Source organism: Oryzias latipes, chromosome 13, assembly GCF_002234675.1.
Source record: "Oryzias latipes chromosome 13, ASM223467v1".
Lineage (NCBI taxonomy): Eukaryota > Metazoa > Chordata > Actinopteri > Beloniformes > Adrianichthyidae > Oryzias > Oryzias latipes.
The window spans coordinates 695,855-713,042 of NC_019871.2; the positions used below are offsets into that span (position 1 = coordinate 695,855).

Genomic DNA, 17,188 nt, shown 5'->3' on the forward strand with positions numbered 1-17,188 from the left:
TAAAGAACATTGTACAAATTCACATCAGGAAATATTTACTAAAAGTCTGAAGGTATTTGATGCCATATTTGTTGTAGGATGAACACGACCTGAAAGGTTCTTCAGAACCAGATGACTGAAAACTAAGTAAAAAGGATAACAGAACAGTTCTACAAATAACTAGAGAAGTGAGAACAGAACTGGTTTAATGACTGAGAAAAGCTGCAGGGGGAGGGAAAAGTCAAACATCGAGGAGCACGGCGCCTTTTCACGCCACGGATGGGTGGAGCTTAGCGGACCACAGAGCTGCAGAAGACCACAGCACAGAAAACGGATACAGATACAGGCACCAATTACGATAACCGCAGGACGAGCTTCCGATAAAACACTGCCCCCCAGTGAGCAGCGTCTGCTACTGCAGGTGGGTTGACCCAGAAAGCATCACAAAAACACACGTCTGATAGAAGCACATCCATGTGGAGACTTTGCTCCTGCAGGTAGATTTAATTCTGTCATAAATACACACATCTGTAACCGGGACACTGATAGGTTTCTGTCAGACTGAACTCATTTTCCCATGAGCCCCTCAGTGCAGTGTAGCATGCTAACACTAGCGCTTTGACCTCTGAACAGACTAAAATGTTAGCATTCTGCAAACAGGGGGTAAAGAATTCCTGCTTTAGTCACAAACTTCACTTGCTAATGATGCCAAAGATTAAAAACTAACTAAACCAAATGCCCCCCCCCACCCTGAAACTTAGGATGGTCCACATTTTCATGTGAATTTTAACTCAGAAGTTTGGACGGATTTCAGTCGCTCCACGTCTTCCCTGAACGATCTGCTTGATCTGTTGAGGGCGGGGCCAAATATGTGACATCACCAATGAAACTCCAGCTGCCGAGGAGGGGGGGGCTGTTCAGGAACCACTTTATGTAACAAATTCCCTTTTTCACTTCAGAAACTTTCCTCACATCTGAAAAACCTCAAAAGTAGGTTTTCCCTCAGATTTGGTTCAGAAGTGAAGCAAACCTGCAATTCTTGACTAGTGGCCTCAGTGGTGCCCCCCCCCTCCAGTGACCGCTGGCCTCAGTGGCGGTCGGGGCATGAACTGGACTTATCAGTAAACTGCTGGCGGGGGCTGAAATGTTCAGACAGGAAGCTGCAGCTCAGCGCTCACATTTTCAGGACGTGGATTTTTCTTGACCTGACGGGACAGAAACCCGTCTTTCTTTAAACCAAAACGCTTTCCTCGGCAGAACCGAGTCTGAAGATCTCGCTCGCCGGGACCCGGAAACGCTGCGCCACCCGTCTCTCGTCTGTCCAGCTGTTACCACGGTAACCTGCAGGTCTGTCAGTCAACGTTCTTTTGAACACCGAGCTGGGAGTTTGCTCCTCTTCCTCCTTCCTGCTCTGCGTCTTCCTGGCCCCCCACGCTGAGGTGGCGCCTGCTGAGCTTTTCCGGGTCGTGCGACGCCATGTCGCTGAAGTCTCTGATGATGTCCTGGAACGTCTGGTCGTCTCCTGAGGAGCAGCGGCAGAGGTTACGGCGCCGTGTTCAAGCGTACAAAAAAGGAAACGGTGAAATCGGACTGACCCGCGGCGCCGAAGGCTCCCTCCGAGTCCCTCATCTCCTCGTTCATGCGGGCCATGCGCAGCCTGGAACACAGTCAGCGGACCTTTGAAGGACTTCCAGGAACCAGGAGGTGGTGGCTCCGCCCACTCACACTCGGTATGCACTCCTTACTTATTGCCCCGCCCCAATGCCTCTTTCTTCATCTTCATCCATAACTATGAGGGTGTGGAGGCCCCGCCTTTACATTTCTGGCCCCTCCCTCAGTCAAACCAGTATACTCACAGTGTCACAATGTCAGCATGGGCGGTTTCCACGGCGATGGCGAGCGGGTCCTGTCCGCGCTCATCCACAGCGTACTGATTGGCCCCCCTCTTCAGCAGCAAACACACCTGCCTGCGTTGACCAATCAGAGTTAGCCGAACAGACTCCGCCTCAAACCTGCAGAGCTTCAGCACGTTTACCCGGTGTGTCCGGCGGTGGCGGCGGTGTGCAGCGCGCCGCGCCCCCGCAGGTCCCGGTGGTTCACGTTGGCTCCGTTCTGCAGCAGAAACTCACAGGCCAGCAGCGACCCCTGCAGGCCGGGCGCAGAAACGCCGCGGTTACCACAGAAATGCAGCAGACGTGGCGCCTTCACCTGCGACCTCCTCACCCCTACAGCTGCTCCAATCAGCGCCGTCCGGCCCTCCTCCTCAGGAATGCTCCCGTTGACCTCTGCCCCCTGGGCCAGTGCTGTTGCCATGGCAACAAGGTCTCCCGCCACAGAGGCCCGATAGAGACGGCGTCCCGCCTCGTCCTTCTGAATCTCTGAAAGGACAGGAGACGCTTCGTAGGGACAAAGCAGGTTTCTGACACCAAACATCATCAAACGTCGTCGGGACCTACCAGCTCCGTCTGAGCCGCAGCGCGACACGAACCTCTTCTCCACGTACTTCTCTTTGATCCACGCCTCCTTCTCGGATCTGGAGGGAAAAACGCCGCATCAAAAACAACCGTTAAACGGCCGACTCTCAAGACGGAGCAGAAGGACGCGGCGGTTCACCGAGGACTGCTGGCTCCGGGTCGGACCCTCTGCTCTGAACATCCAGCCTCGTAGATCCGGTTTATGACTTCGTTTCCCAGAATGCACAGCAGCTGAGCAGAACACAGAGCAGAACATCAGCAGCAGGAGTTCTGCGGGACAGAGGAAGCTGCTCCATGGAGGGTCGTGGTTACCTTGAGCTGCTCCGCCTCCCACGAGTCCAGAGTGAGGGAACGCACTTTGGACAGGTGGACCCCGAGGCTCCTGCAACAACAGCGGGTCAGCCGGGGGGGGCAGGAGGAGGTCCGGCAGGACCGGGCCGGGCTCACCTGTGAATTCCAGAGCACTCGATGCACATGGTCACTCCCAGGTTGACGGAGGCCCAACGAGGCTCCGCCTCCCCGCAGTCGCAGCACTGCCGGTTCCCCCGGCCGCCAAGAGCCACGCCCAGCACCGCCTGTCGCGGAGGAGGGGGGCCGGGGGAAGCATCCCCTCCGGACAGGAGGGGAGGGGGATCTTTGACCTGTAAAGGAGGGCGGGTTGGATTATTCTTTGACTCTCAAATTGTAAATAACGTTTTTGTTGGAGGGTGTCATGTGACCTGCTGGGAGGGGGCCATGTCACCGCCCCCACGTCTGTAGGCGAGGTCGATGCTGCCCTGCAGGGCGCCGAGCCACGCCCGCCTCAGCTGCTCCGAGTCGGCCTGCAGCGCACAGCACCTGCACAAGCGCAGAGACGCTCACCTCCTGACCCTCAAGCAGCTGTGGGCGGAGCTTAGATGACTCACCTCTGGACGGAGAGAAGCTCGAAGCAAAAACGGCGGTCGCCGTGCTCCAGTGGCTTGACGGCGCACAGACGCAGATCCTCAAAGAGAACCGCTGGCTCCTCCTTCGTCACCATGGCAACAGAGTTTCAGGTCAGAGCGTTTGATAAACTGGCGGGTCACTGGAGGTGAATCGAGCCGCTACAACACGAGGATAGCAGAACCGGATCTACACAGAACCTTCCGATTCCTCATCAACCTGCTGGAGTCCACGATTGGACCCAGAACTCTGCACGTTTAATGGAGCGTGGTCTACCGGTCAAAGGTCAACCGGATCTGAGATGTCATCGCGTCATCAAACTCAAAGAGGTTGAGAGTTCGAGTCTGTTTTCTGCTCTGTGACCTGACAGCGTTTCATGTTTTCCGCGGCTGACCGTGAACCAAAGCCTCTTCCTGTCATCAGACCAAGGCGTTCCTGTATGACGGACGCTCCTGAAAGAAGTGGACTTCCAACAGACTCACCCTCCTCCTTCCACGCCGTCCGTTTGGCCTTCCTGGATCGTCGGGCATTGGCGTCACGTGACTAAATGACGCCTCACGATTGGTCAAAACGGTTTGATTTCACACAGAATCAAAGGTTTGATCTGAATGTCGAAATCAAATGTCGGATTTCCGGAAATTCATTCACAAGAAAGATCTGAAGATGTTGGAGATCGGAGCCTGACAGATTCTCCACGGAGAACGCCGGCCATTTACCCAGAATGCATTCACACCACAGACGGCGAGGCAGCAGGCGGATCTGCAGAACCCGGATCAGCAGCAGCTCACCTTGTGGTTCTTCCTGTAGACGAGCCGATTGTCCCTGATGGTGAACCAGCACCTGGAACGACGTGACCTCTCAGCGTTTTCACCGCCGTTTGGAGGCGCCCACATCCCCGCAGACCTCCTTACCTCTTCCAGGTCTTGGGTTTCCTCCTGGAGCGCTTGAACAGGTAACCTTGAAGGACCTGGTCGCTGCCGTGGCGTGGGCCGACCATCGGCTCTCCCAAAGCGTCCTGCACACAAACACAAGCCGTGGCACCATGGCACCGTGTCTGCGTCTGCGCAGACGCCAAACCTCCAGAGGGAGCGGGGGGACGTACCCTCTGCTGCACCAGCAGGTGCCGGTTCTCCTGCTCCTTCTTTTGAGCGGAGCACTCGGCCGACAGCTGCGACAGCTGAGGAGGACACAGAGACGTCAGAGACCGCCGTCATGAGACCGCCGTCACCGACGGGAGGACGAGCAGGAGCGGCACGGGTCAGAACCTGCACCGCCATGGTCTTCATGCTGGGCTCCAGGTCTCTGAGCAGGTCGAAGCCCTGGTGGAAGAAGGTGAACTGAGCCTGAACGAAGGAGAAGACCTGAGAGCAGAAGGAGGAATGAGAGAACGGAGGAGAACGTCATGGAGAACCTCCAGGACCAGAACCACTAGAGAACTCACCGAGTTCAAGATGTCCACCTTCTGCTGAATCCTGAAGGTGTTGAGCTGAAACACAAACACGTTCAGTGCTGCAGGTGATGAAGAGGATGAAGAGGCTGAGAGGATGAAGAAGTTCTGAAGATGAAGAGGCTGAGAGGATGAAGAGGCTGAGAGGATGAAGAGGCTCTGAGGATGAAGAGGCTGAGAGGATGAAGAGGCTGAGAGGATGAAGAGGCTGAGAGGATGAAGAAGCTGAGAGGATGAAGAGGCTGGGAGGATGAAGAGGCTGAGAGGATGAAGAGGCTCTGAGGATGAAGAGGCTGAGAGGATGAAGAGGCTGAGAGGATGAAGAGGCTGAGAGGATGAAGAAGCTGAGAGGATGAAGAGGCTCTGAGGATGAAGAGGTTCTGAAGATGAAGAGGCTGAGAGGATGAAGAGGCTGAGAGGATGAAGAGGTTCTGAAAATGAAGAGGTTCTGAAGATGAAGAGGCTGAGAGGATGAAGAGGCTGAGAGGATGAAGAGGCTGAGAGGATGAAGAGGCTGAGAGGATGAAGAGGCTGAGAGGATGAAGAAGCTGAGAGGATGAAGAGGCTGAGAGGATGAAGAGGCTGAGAGGATGAAGAGGCTCTGAGGATGAAGAGGCTGAGAGGATGAAGAGGCTGGGAGGATGAAGAGGCTGAGAGGATGAAGAGGCTGAGAGGATGAAGAGGCTCTGAGGATGAAGAGGCTGAGAGGATGAAGAGGCTGAGAGGATGAAGAGGCTGAGAGGATGAAGAAGCTGAGAGGATGAAGAGGCTGAGAGGATGAAGAGGCTGGGAGGATGAAGAGGCTGGGAGGATGAAGAGGCTGAGAGGATGAAGAGGCTCTGAGGATGAAGAGGCTGAGAGGATGAAGAGGCTGAGAGGATGAAGAGGCTGAGAGGATGAAGAAGCTGAGAGGATGAAGAGGCTGAGAGGATGAAGAGGCTGAGAGGATGAAGAGGCTCTGAGGATGAAGAGGCTGAGAGGATGAAGAGGCTGAGAGGATGAAGAGGCTGAGAGGATGAAGAAGCTGAGAGGATGAAGAGGCTGAGAGGATGAAGAGGTTCTGAAAATGAAGAGGTTCTGAAGATGAAGAGGCTGAGAGGATGAAGAGGCTGAGAGGATGAAGAGGCTGAGAGGATGAAGAAGCTGAGAGGATGAAGAGGCTGAGAGGATGAAGAGGCTGAGAGGATGAAGAGGCTGAGAGGATGAAGAGGCTGAGAGGATGAAGAGGCTGAGAGGATGAAGAGGCTGAGAGGATGAAGAAGCTGAGAGGATGAAGAGGCTGAGAGGATGAAGAGGCTGAGAGGATGAAGAGGCTGAGAGGATGAAGAGGCTGAGAGGATGAAGAGGCTGGGAGGATGAAGAGGCTGAGAGGATGAAGAGGCTCTGAGGATGAAGAGGCTGAGAGGATGAAGAGGCTGAGAGGATGAAGAGGCTGAGAGGATGAAGAAGCTGAGAGGATGAAGAGGCTCTGAGGATGAAGAGGCTGAGAGGATGAAGAGGCTGAGAGGATGAAGAGGTTCTGAAAATGAAGAGGTTCTGAAGATGAAGAGGCTGAGAGGATGAAGAGGCTGAGAGGATGAAGAAGCTGAGAGGATGAAGAGGCTCTGAGGATGAAGAGGCTGAGAGGATGAAGAAGCTGAGAGGATGAAGAGGCTCTGAAGATGAAGAGGCTGAGAGGATGAAGAGGCTGAGAGGATGAAGAGGTTCTGAAAATGAAGAGGTTCTGAAGATGAAGAGGCTGAGAGGATGAAGAGGCTGAGAGGATGAAGAGGCTGAGAGGATGAAGAGGCTGAGAGGATGAAGAGGCTGAGAGGATGAAGAAGCTGAGAGGATGAAGAGGCTGAGAGGATGAAAAGGCTGAGAGGATGAAGAGGCTGAGAGGATGAAGAGGCTGAGAGGATGAAGAGGCTCTGAGGATGAAGAGGCTGAGAGGATGAAGAAGCTGAGAGGATGAAGAGGCTGAGAGGATGAAGAGGCTGAGAGGATGAAGAGGCTGAGAGGATGAAGAGGCTGAGAGGATGAAGAGGCTCTGAGGATGAAGAGGCTGAGAGGATGAAGAAGCTGAGAGGATGAAGAGGCTCTGAGGATGAAGAGGCTGAGAGGATGAAGAGGCTGAGAGGATGAAGAGGCTGAGAGGATGAAGAGGCTCTGAGGATGAAGAGGCTGAGAGGATGAAGAGGCTCTGAGGATGAAGACGCTGAGAGGATGAAGAGGCTCTGAGGATGAAGAGGCTGAGAGGATGAAGAGGCTGAGAGGATGAAGAAGCTGAGAGGATGAAGAGGCTGAGAGGATGAAGAGGCTGAGAGGATGAAGAGGCTGAGAGGATGAAGAGGCTCTGAGGATGAAGAGGCTGAGAGGATGAAGAGGCTGAGAGGATGAAGAAGCTGAGAGGATGAAGAGGCTCTGAGGATGAAGAGGCTGAGAGGATGAAGAGGATGAAGAGGCTGAGAGGATGAAGAGGCTGAGAGGATGAAGAGGCTGAGAGGATGAAGAGGCTCTGAGGATGAAGAGGCTGAGAGGATGAAGCTCACCTGCAGACAGTAATCCAGAGCAAAGTGCTGGTAACATTTGCGCGTGGCGAGCAGCAGGTGGCTCGCCCGCTCCGCGTCGGCCGCTTTGTGCCGTGACACCTGAGCGTTCTTCAGCGCCGCCGTTTCCATGTTCTCCCCGATCCGAACAAAGTCCTTCCTGGTTTCTGCCAGCTGGGGCAGGAACCTGGGGGCAAAACACCAGCAGAAGATGGACAGAATGAAACTCTGCTGTGGTGAGGACATCACCAAGGACCAATCAGAGAAAGTCTTTGTTAAGCCCCGCCCGCCGCGGTGACTCACTGCGAGCAGAGGCTGCTCAGCTGCTGGCGGATGGCTCTCTGCGTCTGGTCCAACAACATCTGAGGAGCAGAAGCAGCACAGAGGTCAGACTGAAACTCTAATGGTCTCCAACACGTCAGAGCAGAACTCACCGAGTGGAAGCTGAGCGCCTCCTGCAGGCCCTGCTGGAACTGGTCCAGGCAGCTCTGCAGGACAGAAGTGGGGTTAGGAAGTGAGGTTAGGAAGTGAGGAAAAGAAGTGAGGACAGGAAGTGATGTCAGGAAGTGAGGTTAGGAAGTGAGGACAAGAAGTGAAGACAGGAAATGAGGACAGGAAGTGTTGTCAGGAAGTGATGTTAGGAAGTGAGGACAGGAAGTGAGGACAAGAAGTGAAGACAGGAAGTGAGGTTAGGAAGTGAGGACAAGAAGTGAGGACAGGAAGTGAGGTTAGGAAGTGAGGACAAGAAGTGAGGTTAGGAAGCGAGGACAAGATGTGAGGACAGGAAGTGATGTTAGGAAGTGAGGACAAGAAGTGAGGACAGGAAGTGAGGTTAGGAAGTGAGGACAAGAAGTGAGGACAGGAAGTGAGGTTAGGAAGTGAGGACAAGAAGTGAGGACAGGAAGTGATGTTAGGAAGTGAGGACAAGAAGTGAGGACAGGAAGTGAGGTTAGGAAGTGAGGACAAGAAGTGAAGACAGGAAGTGAGGACAAGAAATGAGGTTAGGAAGTGAGGACAGGAAGTGAAGACAAGAAGTGAGGACAGGAAGTGAGGACAAGAAGTGAGGACAAGAAGTGAAGACAGGAAGTGAGGACAGGAAGTGAGGACAGGAAGTGTTGTCAGGAAGTGATGTTAGGAAGTGAGGACAGGAAGTGAGGACAAGAAGTGAAGACAGGAAGTGAGGTTAGGAAGTGAGGACAAGAAGTGAGGACAGGAAGTGAGGTCAGGAAGTGAGGACAAGAAGTGAGGACAGGAAGTGAGGTTAGGAAGTGAGGACAAGAAGTGAGGACAGGAAGTGAGGTTAGGAAGTGAGGACAGGAAGTGAGGTTAGGAAGCGAGGACAAGATGTGAGGACAGGAAGTGATGTTAGGAAGTGAGGACAAGAAGTGAGGACAGGAAGTGAGGTTAGGAAGTGAGGACAAGAAGTGAGGACAGGAAGTGAGGTTAGGAAGTGAGGACAAGAAGTGAGGACAGGAAGTGATGTTAGGAAGTGAGGACAAGAAGTGAGGACAGGAAGTGAGGTTAGGAAGTGAGGACAAGAAGTGAAGACAGGAAGTGAGGACAAGAAATGAGGTTAGGAAGTGAGGACAGGAAGTGAAGACAAGAAGTGAGGACAGGAAGTGAGGACAGGAAGTGAGGACAAGAAGTGAGGACAAGAAGTGAGGTCTGGAAGTGAGGACAGGAAGTGAGGACAGGAAGTGAGGTTAGGAAGTGAGGAAGGAAGTGAGGACAAGAAGTGAGGTCAGGAAGTGAAGACAAGAAGTGAGGACAGGAAGTGAGGTCAGGAAGTGAGGTCAGGAAGTGAGGTTAGGAAGTGAGGACAAGAAGTGAGGACAGGAAGTGAGGTTAGGAAGTGAGGACAAGAAGTGAAGACAGGAAGTGAGGACAAGAAATTAGGTTAGGAAGTGAGGACAGGAAGTGAAGACAAGAAGTGAGGACGGGAAGTGAGGTCAGGAAGTGAGGACAAGAAGTGAGGACAGGAAGTGAGGTCAGGAAGTGAGGTCAGGAAGTGAGGTTAGGAAGTGAGGACAAGAAGTGAGGACAGGAAGTGAGGTTAGGAAGTGAGGACAAGAAGTGAAGACAGGAAGTGAGGACAAGAAATGAGGTTAGGAAGTGAGGACAGGAATTGAAGACAAGAAGTGAGGACAGGAAGTGAGGTCAGGAAGTGAGGTCAGGAAGTGAGGTCAGGAAGTGAGGACAGGAAGTGAGGACAAGAAGTGAGGACAGGAAGTGAGGTCAGGAAGTGAGGTTAGGAAGTGAGGACAAGAAGTGAAGACAGGAATTTAGGACAGGAATTGAGGACAGGAAGTGAGGACAGGAAGTGAGGTTAGGAAGTGAGATTAGGAAGTGAGGACAAGAAGTGAGGACAGGAAGTGAGGACAGGAAGTGAGGTCAGGAAGTGAGGACAAGAAGTGAGGACAAGAAGTAAGGTTAGGAAGTGAGGACAAGAAGTGAGGACAAGAAGTAAGGTTAGGAAGTGAGGACAAGAAGTGAGGACAGGAAGTGAGGTCAGGAAGTAAGGACAAGAAGTGAGGACAGGAAGTGAGGTCAGGAAGTGAGGTCAGGAAGTAAGGACAAGAAGTGAGGACAGGAAGTGAGGTCAGGAAGTGAGGTCAGGAAGTGAGGTTAGGAAGTGAGGACAAGAAGTGAGGACAGGAAGTGAGGTTAGGAAGTGAGGACAGGAAGTGAGGACAGGAAGTGAGGTTAGGAAGTGAGATTAGGAAGTGAGGACAAGAAGTGAGGACAGGAAGTGAGGACAGGAAGTGAGGTCAGGAAGTGAGGACAAGAAGTGAGGACAGGAAGTGAGGTCAGGAAGTGAGGTCAGGAAGTGAGGACAGGAAGTGAGGACAAGAAGTGAGGACAGGAGAAACAGGTTAGCAGTTGCTGCGGCTTTCATACCGTGATCACGCCCTCTTGTTTGTGGTTTGTGGAGAGCTCGGCCAGCCCGCTGAGGAACAGCTGATTGGCTGCTTTGTAGGCTTGTCCCGCCTCCACCATCTTCCCGCTTAGCTTCATCACCTGATTGGGGGAGGAGAAAGAGGTCAAAGGTGAAGAGTTTTTCTCTAAACTCCTCTGAGCTTTATTGGCTATTCTGAGTTAAAGAAGCTGCAAAGTCCAGCAGCCCTGTTTGACGCCTCAGTTCCAGTGTGGAACGCCATCCGCGTCGCCTCCTGATGGGACCGGCTGACCTCAGGAGCTCCATGACGCTCTGCTCCTGTCCTACAGGCCCACTCCAGAACTTTCCTCCGTGCTCAGAGGATGGAACAGAGAAGAAGCCCAGAAGGGCTGAAAAATCGACAGGATGCTCAAGAGCACAGAGGTAACCTCCAAACTACAGGAGGCCTTCAGATCAGCTCAGGAACAGAGACAGCATCGGTTCCACGGTTGCCATAGCGACCAGCCCATCCTTCAGCTGCAGAGGGGATGTTCCTACCTTGTGCAGCTGCGCCTCCAGCAGAGAAATGTCCGCCTCGAACTGATCCACAGCCAGTCTGAACAGAAGCACAGCCAGGTCAGCGTCACTGAGCATGCGCAGTCCGCCTGCAGGTGGACTCACCTGAATTCCGGGGAGTCCCTGACGCACTCCTCAAAGTCCAGCAAGGTGTCCATGACGTCAGCCTCTGACTGTCACCGCTCCCTCCTGTTGATAAAGTTTTATTCAAAGCTTTTCATCCTGACCGTTAGCCGGTCCGCTCGGTTCCCACGGTTCTCTGTCGGTCCATGTCCGTTCCCGCCAAACAGAGATTCGAACCGGCGTCCCGTCCGGACAAAACAGCTTAGAAAAGTAAGAGAAGCTAAACTGTCGCCGAGGCCGAACATCCGGTTCTCTCTGAGGTGCATGCACGTGCTCCACATGCGCAGTTCATTGACATGGTTCGGTTGTGCGGGGGTTCGGTTCGTTTTTGGTGCCAACAGCTGTCTCAGCAGCCGCTGTTAACAGTCAGCATCCGCTAAAGATCCGGTTTGCTTTGGATCAGACCCGAGTAGACAGATGGCAGCGCCACCCGGCGGAGCGGAGGGGAACTGAACACACCCGCCAGCAAGTAACGGAAAGCATTCTGAACCAGCTTACAGATAGATTTTTATCTCACTGTTGGGACATATCAGTGACCACGGACTGCTCCAAAAAATTAAATCAAGAACCCAAATAAATACCAGAGCTCTGCCTTTCTGATGGTCATCCATCCATCCATATAAACGTCCATCCAATTAATCATCTTCTCCCAGCCGTGGGTTGTTGGAGCAGCAGTCAGCGGCCGTCCTCACGTGGTTCCTCCAACCTCTCCTTCAGATTTCTGCTGGAACTTTTGGATTTTCTCACCTTTTAGGCGTTTGCTCTTTGAAGCGGAGCAGGGAGATCTGCAAAACTTTGAGAGAACCTCAGCAGACTTGGCTTTCATTTGCATCATCATGGCGTTCTTAAAATCAGACTCAGCTTCTCCAGCACATATTCAGTTTTAAGCTCATTGCAGGATTTGCTGCTTTTCCCCACCTGTTTTTGAAATTGGATTTTTTTCTTTTTGGATCATCGTCTTCTGCAGATGAATCCAAATGAAGTCCTTCTAACCCGGCTTCAACGTTCATTCAGAGGCTGTGTGTGTTTCCACAGGCCGTCATCGCCTCTCTTCTGATTGGCCCGTCAGTTCTCACGCCTAACCTTTACTTTTTCTTTTCTTTCACAGTCAGTAACTTTCATGTTTTAGATTCAAGGTTCTCATGGATGACTGGAGAACATCAGGAATGTAAACGAGGCTTTTATTGGAAAACAGACAGCAGGCGAGGATGATGAGGAAGATGAAGAGGAGCTCAGCAGCCGATGGATACCAGGATGACGGTGACGTTGTCAGCGCAGCCGCGCTTGACCGCCTCGCTGGCCAGCTGCTGACACGCTGCCTCGAAGCGAAGCTCCTCCTCTGTCAGCCCCGCCTTCTGCTCAACGCCAGCCTCCTGTGGAGGCAGAGGGGGAGGAGCTTCGTTTAATCGGCTTCAAAGCAGCAAACGGGAAGAATCTTTTGAGCAAGAAGAACCACCTGCAGGACGTTCAGGACAAATCTGAGCGCTTCGTCGGCTGAGAAGACTTTGAACAAACCGTCGCAGGCGAGGAGGATGAACCTGGGGGGAAGAACGGCGCCGTCAAGAGCTTCTGTTTTACAGAGGCGGTGATAACGGATCAGCAGCTCTTGCCTGTCATTGGCTGTGAGCTGACACCTCCTCAGGTCAGGCGTGGAAATGACCCCGCAGCGTTTGTACTGGCCGTCGCCGATGGAGCGCGACACCTCCAGGACTCCCAGCACGCGTCCGTCCCTGCAGGCGAACACCAAGACGGTTAGCGTCTGCCTCAGAAAGAGCCGGCCGCAGACACGTGGCGATCCGGACCTGACGGTTCCGCCCGCTCTCTGGATCCTCATTCGCTCCTCGTAGATGGTCGGGTTGTGCTCCTTGCTGAGAGCCAAAGCCAGCAGCTTCTGCTGGCCGTCCGCCGCCGCCTCCGTCCGACACATCACCGCCTGAAGACACACCAAGCTGAGGCAGCGGTTCTGAAGCTCAACCGAGAAGAACCGGACCGCGCGGCTCACCCTGCTGTCGCCCAGATTGGCCACGTACAGCACGTCATCCACCACCAGCACGCAGGTCGCCGTGGAGCCGTCCTTCCACGACGGCTTCCTGCCCACAGACACACAGGTGAGGCGGCAGCTCCGACCCGGTTCTGCAGAACCACGAGAGTCTTACTGGCTGGAGGCTTTCTTCAGGAAGTCCTCGTCTGTCTGACGGAACGTGTCCAGAAGGCACTTCCTGATGAGCTTGTCTAAATGTTCAGCGTCTCCTGAAACAAACGCCGTTCTGTCAGCCGCTGCGGCGTGAAAACGGTAACCCCATCCCAGCTGTGACCCCGCCCCCCCTCACCGGTGGGCGGGAACTTCTTTGCCAGATTGTGGTGAAGATGCTCAGCGGCAAACCGAGAAGCCCGAGCGCCGCCGTGACCGTCAAACACGGCGAAATACGAGAGGCGGGACCTGCAGAGAGGACGTGAGTCCACGTGTGACTTGAAGGTGGCGGCGTGGCGTCGTGACGACGGCGCTCTTACACGAGTTCGGGCTGCGATGGCAGGAAGCCCATCAGGTCCGGCAGCAGCACGTGAGCGTCCTGCATCTCCTCGCGCTCGCCGCGCCTCGCCGCCACGTACGCCTTCAGCTCCGGCAGACCTGTGGGACAGACAGCGTGAGTCCAGCCCCCCCTCCCCCACAATCATCCGTCCTCTGAGAGCGCCGACGAGAGAAGAGGCGAACAAACATTGTGGTGGAACAGCTGAAAACCTTCTTTACAAACTCTCTTGACCTCCACGTCCTCGCCGCCGTCCTCTCGCCTTCGTTTGGCCGTCCGCTCCTCCTCCTCATCGCTGGCGCTCGGCGCTGAGAGACGACCTGAGGACCAAGGACACCAAACGCTCAGCCATGGACCGCTGACGTGACCCAGAGAACACGCTTAAAAATGCACCAGAGGGGGTTTCACTGCACATGTTAAAAAAAAAAAAGTCATAACTAAATAATCATTAGAATCAATTCTGTTGTTTTATTATCATCCTTTGATGCCACAACTCCAAAACCTTAATTTTGAAATCTCCGTTTTGAAAACCAATAACATTACTGTTAATAAAGATTTCTATCTCATTGATGTCACTTTCACTTGTTTTTGTCATTCATATTAAATGTTAACTTTCATAGACAGGCGCACGTTTTTCGTCTGCATGTAAACAAACCTGCAGAATCTCCACGCTGCAACCGCCAAACATTAGCATCAGTGCTAACGTTAGCCGGTCCACAGCTTCCCATCCTGCCCCGCAGAACCCGAACCGGGCTGCGGTCGGTACCCGTCTGGGATACTTGGGGCCCACTTACCAGAGGTCTGTGTCGGTTCCGGAAGGTCGTCGAACAGGTCCATTTGGATGGGTTAGGTACTAGCTGGGTTAGCGGAGCTACTAGCTGCCGGACAAAACGCCCGCGAGCTTTCTTACTACTACTAGCTTACCACTATCCTCCGTCTCCGTGTGTTAAAGGTCGGAACCAGAACCGGTGTAAATGGGAATAAATGCGCTTAAAGAACGCCGGGGAGCGGCTCCGTTCAGTCCCGAGAAGGTCGACAGAGAAAGAAGACATTAAGGGACGAGCTAGCTGGGATGCCACTGCACTTCCGGTTGTTCTTTCAAATCAAAAGCGCGTGGAGAAACGTGGTCCGACCTGTGACAGTGAACGTTTGAGAACCTCAGTGACGACACGACAAAGTCTTTATTATGTGTGCTTTATTGTCATTACAGATGTCCATAGCTGTGTTAACAAGAAAACAGTAGACGTGTCTTCAGACCGAAATCCATTTTCAGAAGAACTACATGTGTCCTGATAGAAATGATGGTCATGAATAATCCAGGTCACTGATGAGCAGAAGAAGAGAGTCTTCAGGAAAAATTAGAGTAGCGATTAGAATAATGTAGAAGTAAAACGTCTGAATCCAAATAATTACTTTATTACAGGGGCAAAGGTAACTGATAGAACATTGACTGAAGTCTAATAAAAGTTTGAAGCATTTCTGATTTATTTTTGATGCAAAATGAAATTTCTATTATTCTCAGGGACTTAAATAGAAATTACAAAAATAAAATTCCCTTGTTTACTGTTTATTTGATAACAACAGTACTTCCTCTGAAACCTGGAATAAATTTTCTGAAACCTAGAATAAATTTGTGATGATGTGTGTGTTTGGGGGGGAAATCAATATCCAACCTATAAACTTTGGGCGTATTTCTCTATTTTTCTAATTTAATTTAATTTATTGTATTTTATATTATTTGTTCAACCGGTCAGAAAACAGATGTAAAGCAAAGGAGCAGAATCAGGGACCTAGTTTTTAGTGTGACTTTCAATATTAATGTATATAAATATTTATATTTTAAACATCAGCTTTCTGAATAAAGGTTTGCGTGATTTTAAGGTCTTTTATTTTTTATTTCGATTGAACAAAAACAAAGGCTTGTAAATTGTTTTTTACTTTTCGGCATTCTTAAAAAAACATCAATTTTTGTGTTTTTTTTATATTAGGTCTTCAAAGTTGTTTTTTTTTATTTACAATGACTTAACATTGTTTACATGGATTGTACTAATATTATTTTCTATTTTCAGCTTATTTATGTTTTTACATCAATATTACTTGTCATTTAACTTCATGTTATCTTAGTCATAAAATTGGTTGAGTAAGTAGTCGGATTCAATCAATCAATCAATAAACAATCAACCAAACAATTGACCGACGACTGATCAATCAATCACTCAAAATAATTTTCATGTCATCTTCTAACCCTTTCTCCATCAAACATGTATGTAATCTACAACATTGGACTTTGACATACGTGTCTGATATGCACCATGAATGGTTTGTCTTTTGGGGTTAGGCCCCTCGGTCCCGGGGCCCTGGTTGCGCCCTCGGTCGTGGCTCCGCCCCTGTCTCCTATTGGCTGCAGGAGGATCGGACTCTCCGATCTGCGGGACCTTCGGTCTGGACCTCCATCAGCTCTGCTCGGCGGTGACTCTGATTTGGAACCGGAGCTGATCAGATCCGAACCGGTCCGGTCTGCGGGATCATGCGGCTCCCGCTGCTGTGCGTTTGGGCTGGATGGATGTTGATGGTGTCCGGCGACGCGCAGCGGGAGGACGGAGGCGCACCGGCCGCCCGGGAGAGCCGCCGGTCCGGCTGGAGGAGGGAGAGCAGCCGCGGAGCAGGAGATCCGGACGGAGGGAGCAGGAGAACCGCGGGCGGGTAGGGGCTTCGTTAGAGGCGGAGGTTCTGTGTGAACCCTAAAGAAGTTCATAGTAGTGGGTTTAGGGGCTGTCATCTGGACTTAGTTTTTAAAAACTAAGTTTTTAGTTTTTAAAAACTTTTAAAAAACTGGAATCAACCTGGATGAATGAGAGTCTTGATCGACATCTGAAGAAGTTCTGTTGGATACTAAGGTTCTGGGTGAACTATTTGAATAAGTTCTGCTGGGTTCTGCCAATCTGTGTGATTCATCTAAAGAAGTGAAGAAGTTCTGCTGAGGTTCTGGGTGAACTATGTGAAGACGTTTAGCTGCGTTCTGAGGTTCTAAGAATCTGCTCGAACCACCTGAAGAAGTTCTGCTGGGTTTTTAGGGGTTCTGGGTGACCCATCTGAAGAAAATGTTTCTCTCTCTTAGCTTCAGTACCGATAATTAAAATTTCAGGTTTTTCTTCCACTGCTCCTCCATCGTTTCTCCTCATCAGGTGTGGAGGATGGATGGATGATGGATGGATGTTGGATGATGGATGGATGGATGGATGCATGGATGGATGGATGGATGGATGCATGGATGGATGATGGATGGATGTTGGATGATGGATGGATGATGGATGAATGGATGTTGGATGATGGATGGATGGATGGATGCATGGATGGATGATGGATGGATGTTGGATGATGGATGGATGATGGATGGATGGATGGATGTTGGATGATGGATGGATGGATGGATGTTGGATGATGGATGGATGGATGGATGCATGGATGGATGGATGGATGGATGCATGGATGGATGATGGATGGATGGATGTTGGATGGATGATGGATGGATGTTGGATGATGGATGGATGATGGATGAATGGATGGATGTTGGATGATGGATGGATGATGGATGGATGGATGTTGGATGATGGATGGATGGATGGATGCATGGATGGATGTTGGATGATGGATGGATGGATGGATGGATGTTGGATGATGGATGGATGGATGGATGCATGGATGGATGGATGGATGGATGCATGGATGGATGATGG

At 51.6% G+C, this 17,188-nt stretch overlaps 3 protein-coding genes and 1 long non-coding RNA gene across 12 annotated transcripts in view; 1 reads left to right on the top strand and 3 right to left on the bottom strand.

The window, feature by feature from the left end:
* Positions 1-160: 160 nt before the first annotated feature.
* LOC101175371 (arf-GAP with coiled-coil, ANK repeat and PH domain-containing protein 3) lies at positions 161-11,891 on the bottom strand. Its single transcript, XM_023961382.1, has 22 exons — positions 10,906-11,891; positions 10,783-10,840; positions 10,248-10,367; positions 7,784-7,837; positions 7,653-7,711; positions 7,353-7,536; positions 4,816-4,860; positions 4,640-4,735; positions 4,477-4,551; positions 4,286-4,389; positions 4,163-4,214; positions 3,359-3,459; positions 3,173-3,290; positions 2,901-3,094; positions 2,766-2,835; positions 2,593-2,684; positions 2,436-2,512; positions 2,203-2,357; positions 2,015-2,124; positions 1,836-1,946; positions 1,575-1,636; positions 161-1,501 (listed from the first exon to the last, which is right to left on the bottom strand). The coding sequence occupies exons 1-22, from the start codon at positions 10,956-10,958 to the stop codon at positions 1,332-1,334; spliced, it is 2,160 nt and encodes a 719-aa protein (XP_023817150.1). The 5' UTR covers positions 10,959-11,891; the 3' UTR covers positions 161-1,331.
* A 192-nt stretch (positions 11,892-12,083) lies between these two features.
* ilkap (ILK associated serine/threonine phosphatase) lies at positions 12,084-14,628 on the bottom strand. 6 transcript variants are annotated; one of them, XM_004085766.3, is made up of 10 exons: positions 14,246-14,616; positions 13,664-13,771; positions 13,435-13,552; positions 13,254-13,363; positions 13,080-13,173; positions 12,926-13,013; positions 12,726-12,856; positions 12,534-12,653; positions 12,380-12,461; positions 12,084-12,296 (listed from the first exon to the last, which is right to left on the bottom strand). In XM_004085766.3, exons 1-10 carry the CDS (start codon positions 14,286-14,288, stop codon positions 12,156-12,158), a joined length of 1,035 nt encoding a protein of 344 aa, XP_004085814.1. In that variant the 5' UTR covers positions 14,289-14,616; the 3' UTR covers positions 12,084-12,155. The 6 variants fall into 6 exon arrangements, with proteins under 6 accessions (XP_004085814.1, XP_011492479.1, XP_011492481.1 ...); XM_011494177.2 differs by having other exon boundaries at positions 12,380-12,653; positions 13,673-13,771; positions 14,246-14,622; XM_011494179.2 differs by having other exon boundaries at positions 12,380-12,653; positions 13,686-13,771; positions 14,246-14,621.
* A 906-nt stretch (positions 14,629-15,534) lies between these two features.
* LOC101168560 (latent-transforming growth factor beta-binding protein 1) overlaps positions 15,535-17,188 on the top strand; it is a 50,737-nt gene continuing 49,083 nt past the window's right edge. For 2 of the 4 annotated variants that reach the window (XM_023961385.1, XM_023961387.1), the window contains exon 1: positions 15,538-16,154. In XM_023961385.1, the coding sequence (XP_023817153.1) occupies positions 15,979-16,154 (176 nt within the window). In that variant the 5' untranslated portion in view covers positions 15,538-15,978. Of the gene's footprint in view, positions 16,155-17,188 lie in introns of all 4 variants that reach the window. The other 2 variants (XM_023961386.1, XM_023961384.1) reach the window with 2 other exon arrangements.
* The window catches only part of LOC111948413, a 7,246-nt gene continuing 6,171 nt past the window's right edge, over positions 16,114-17,188 (bottom strand). The window contains exon 3 of the long non-coding RNA XR_002874405.1: positions 16,114-16,192. This is a non-coding gene — a long non-coding RNA (uncharacterized LOC111948413). The remainder of the gene's footprint in view (positions 16,193-17,188) is intronic.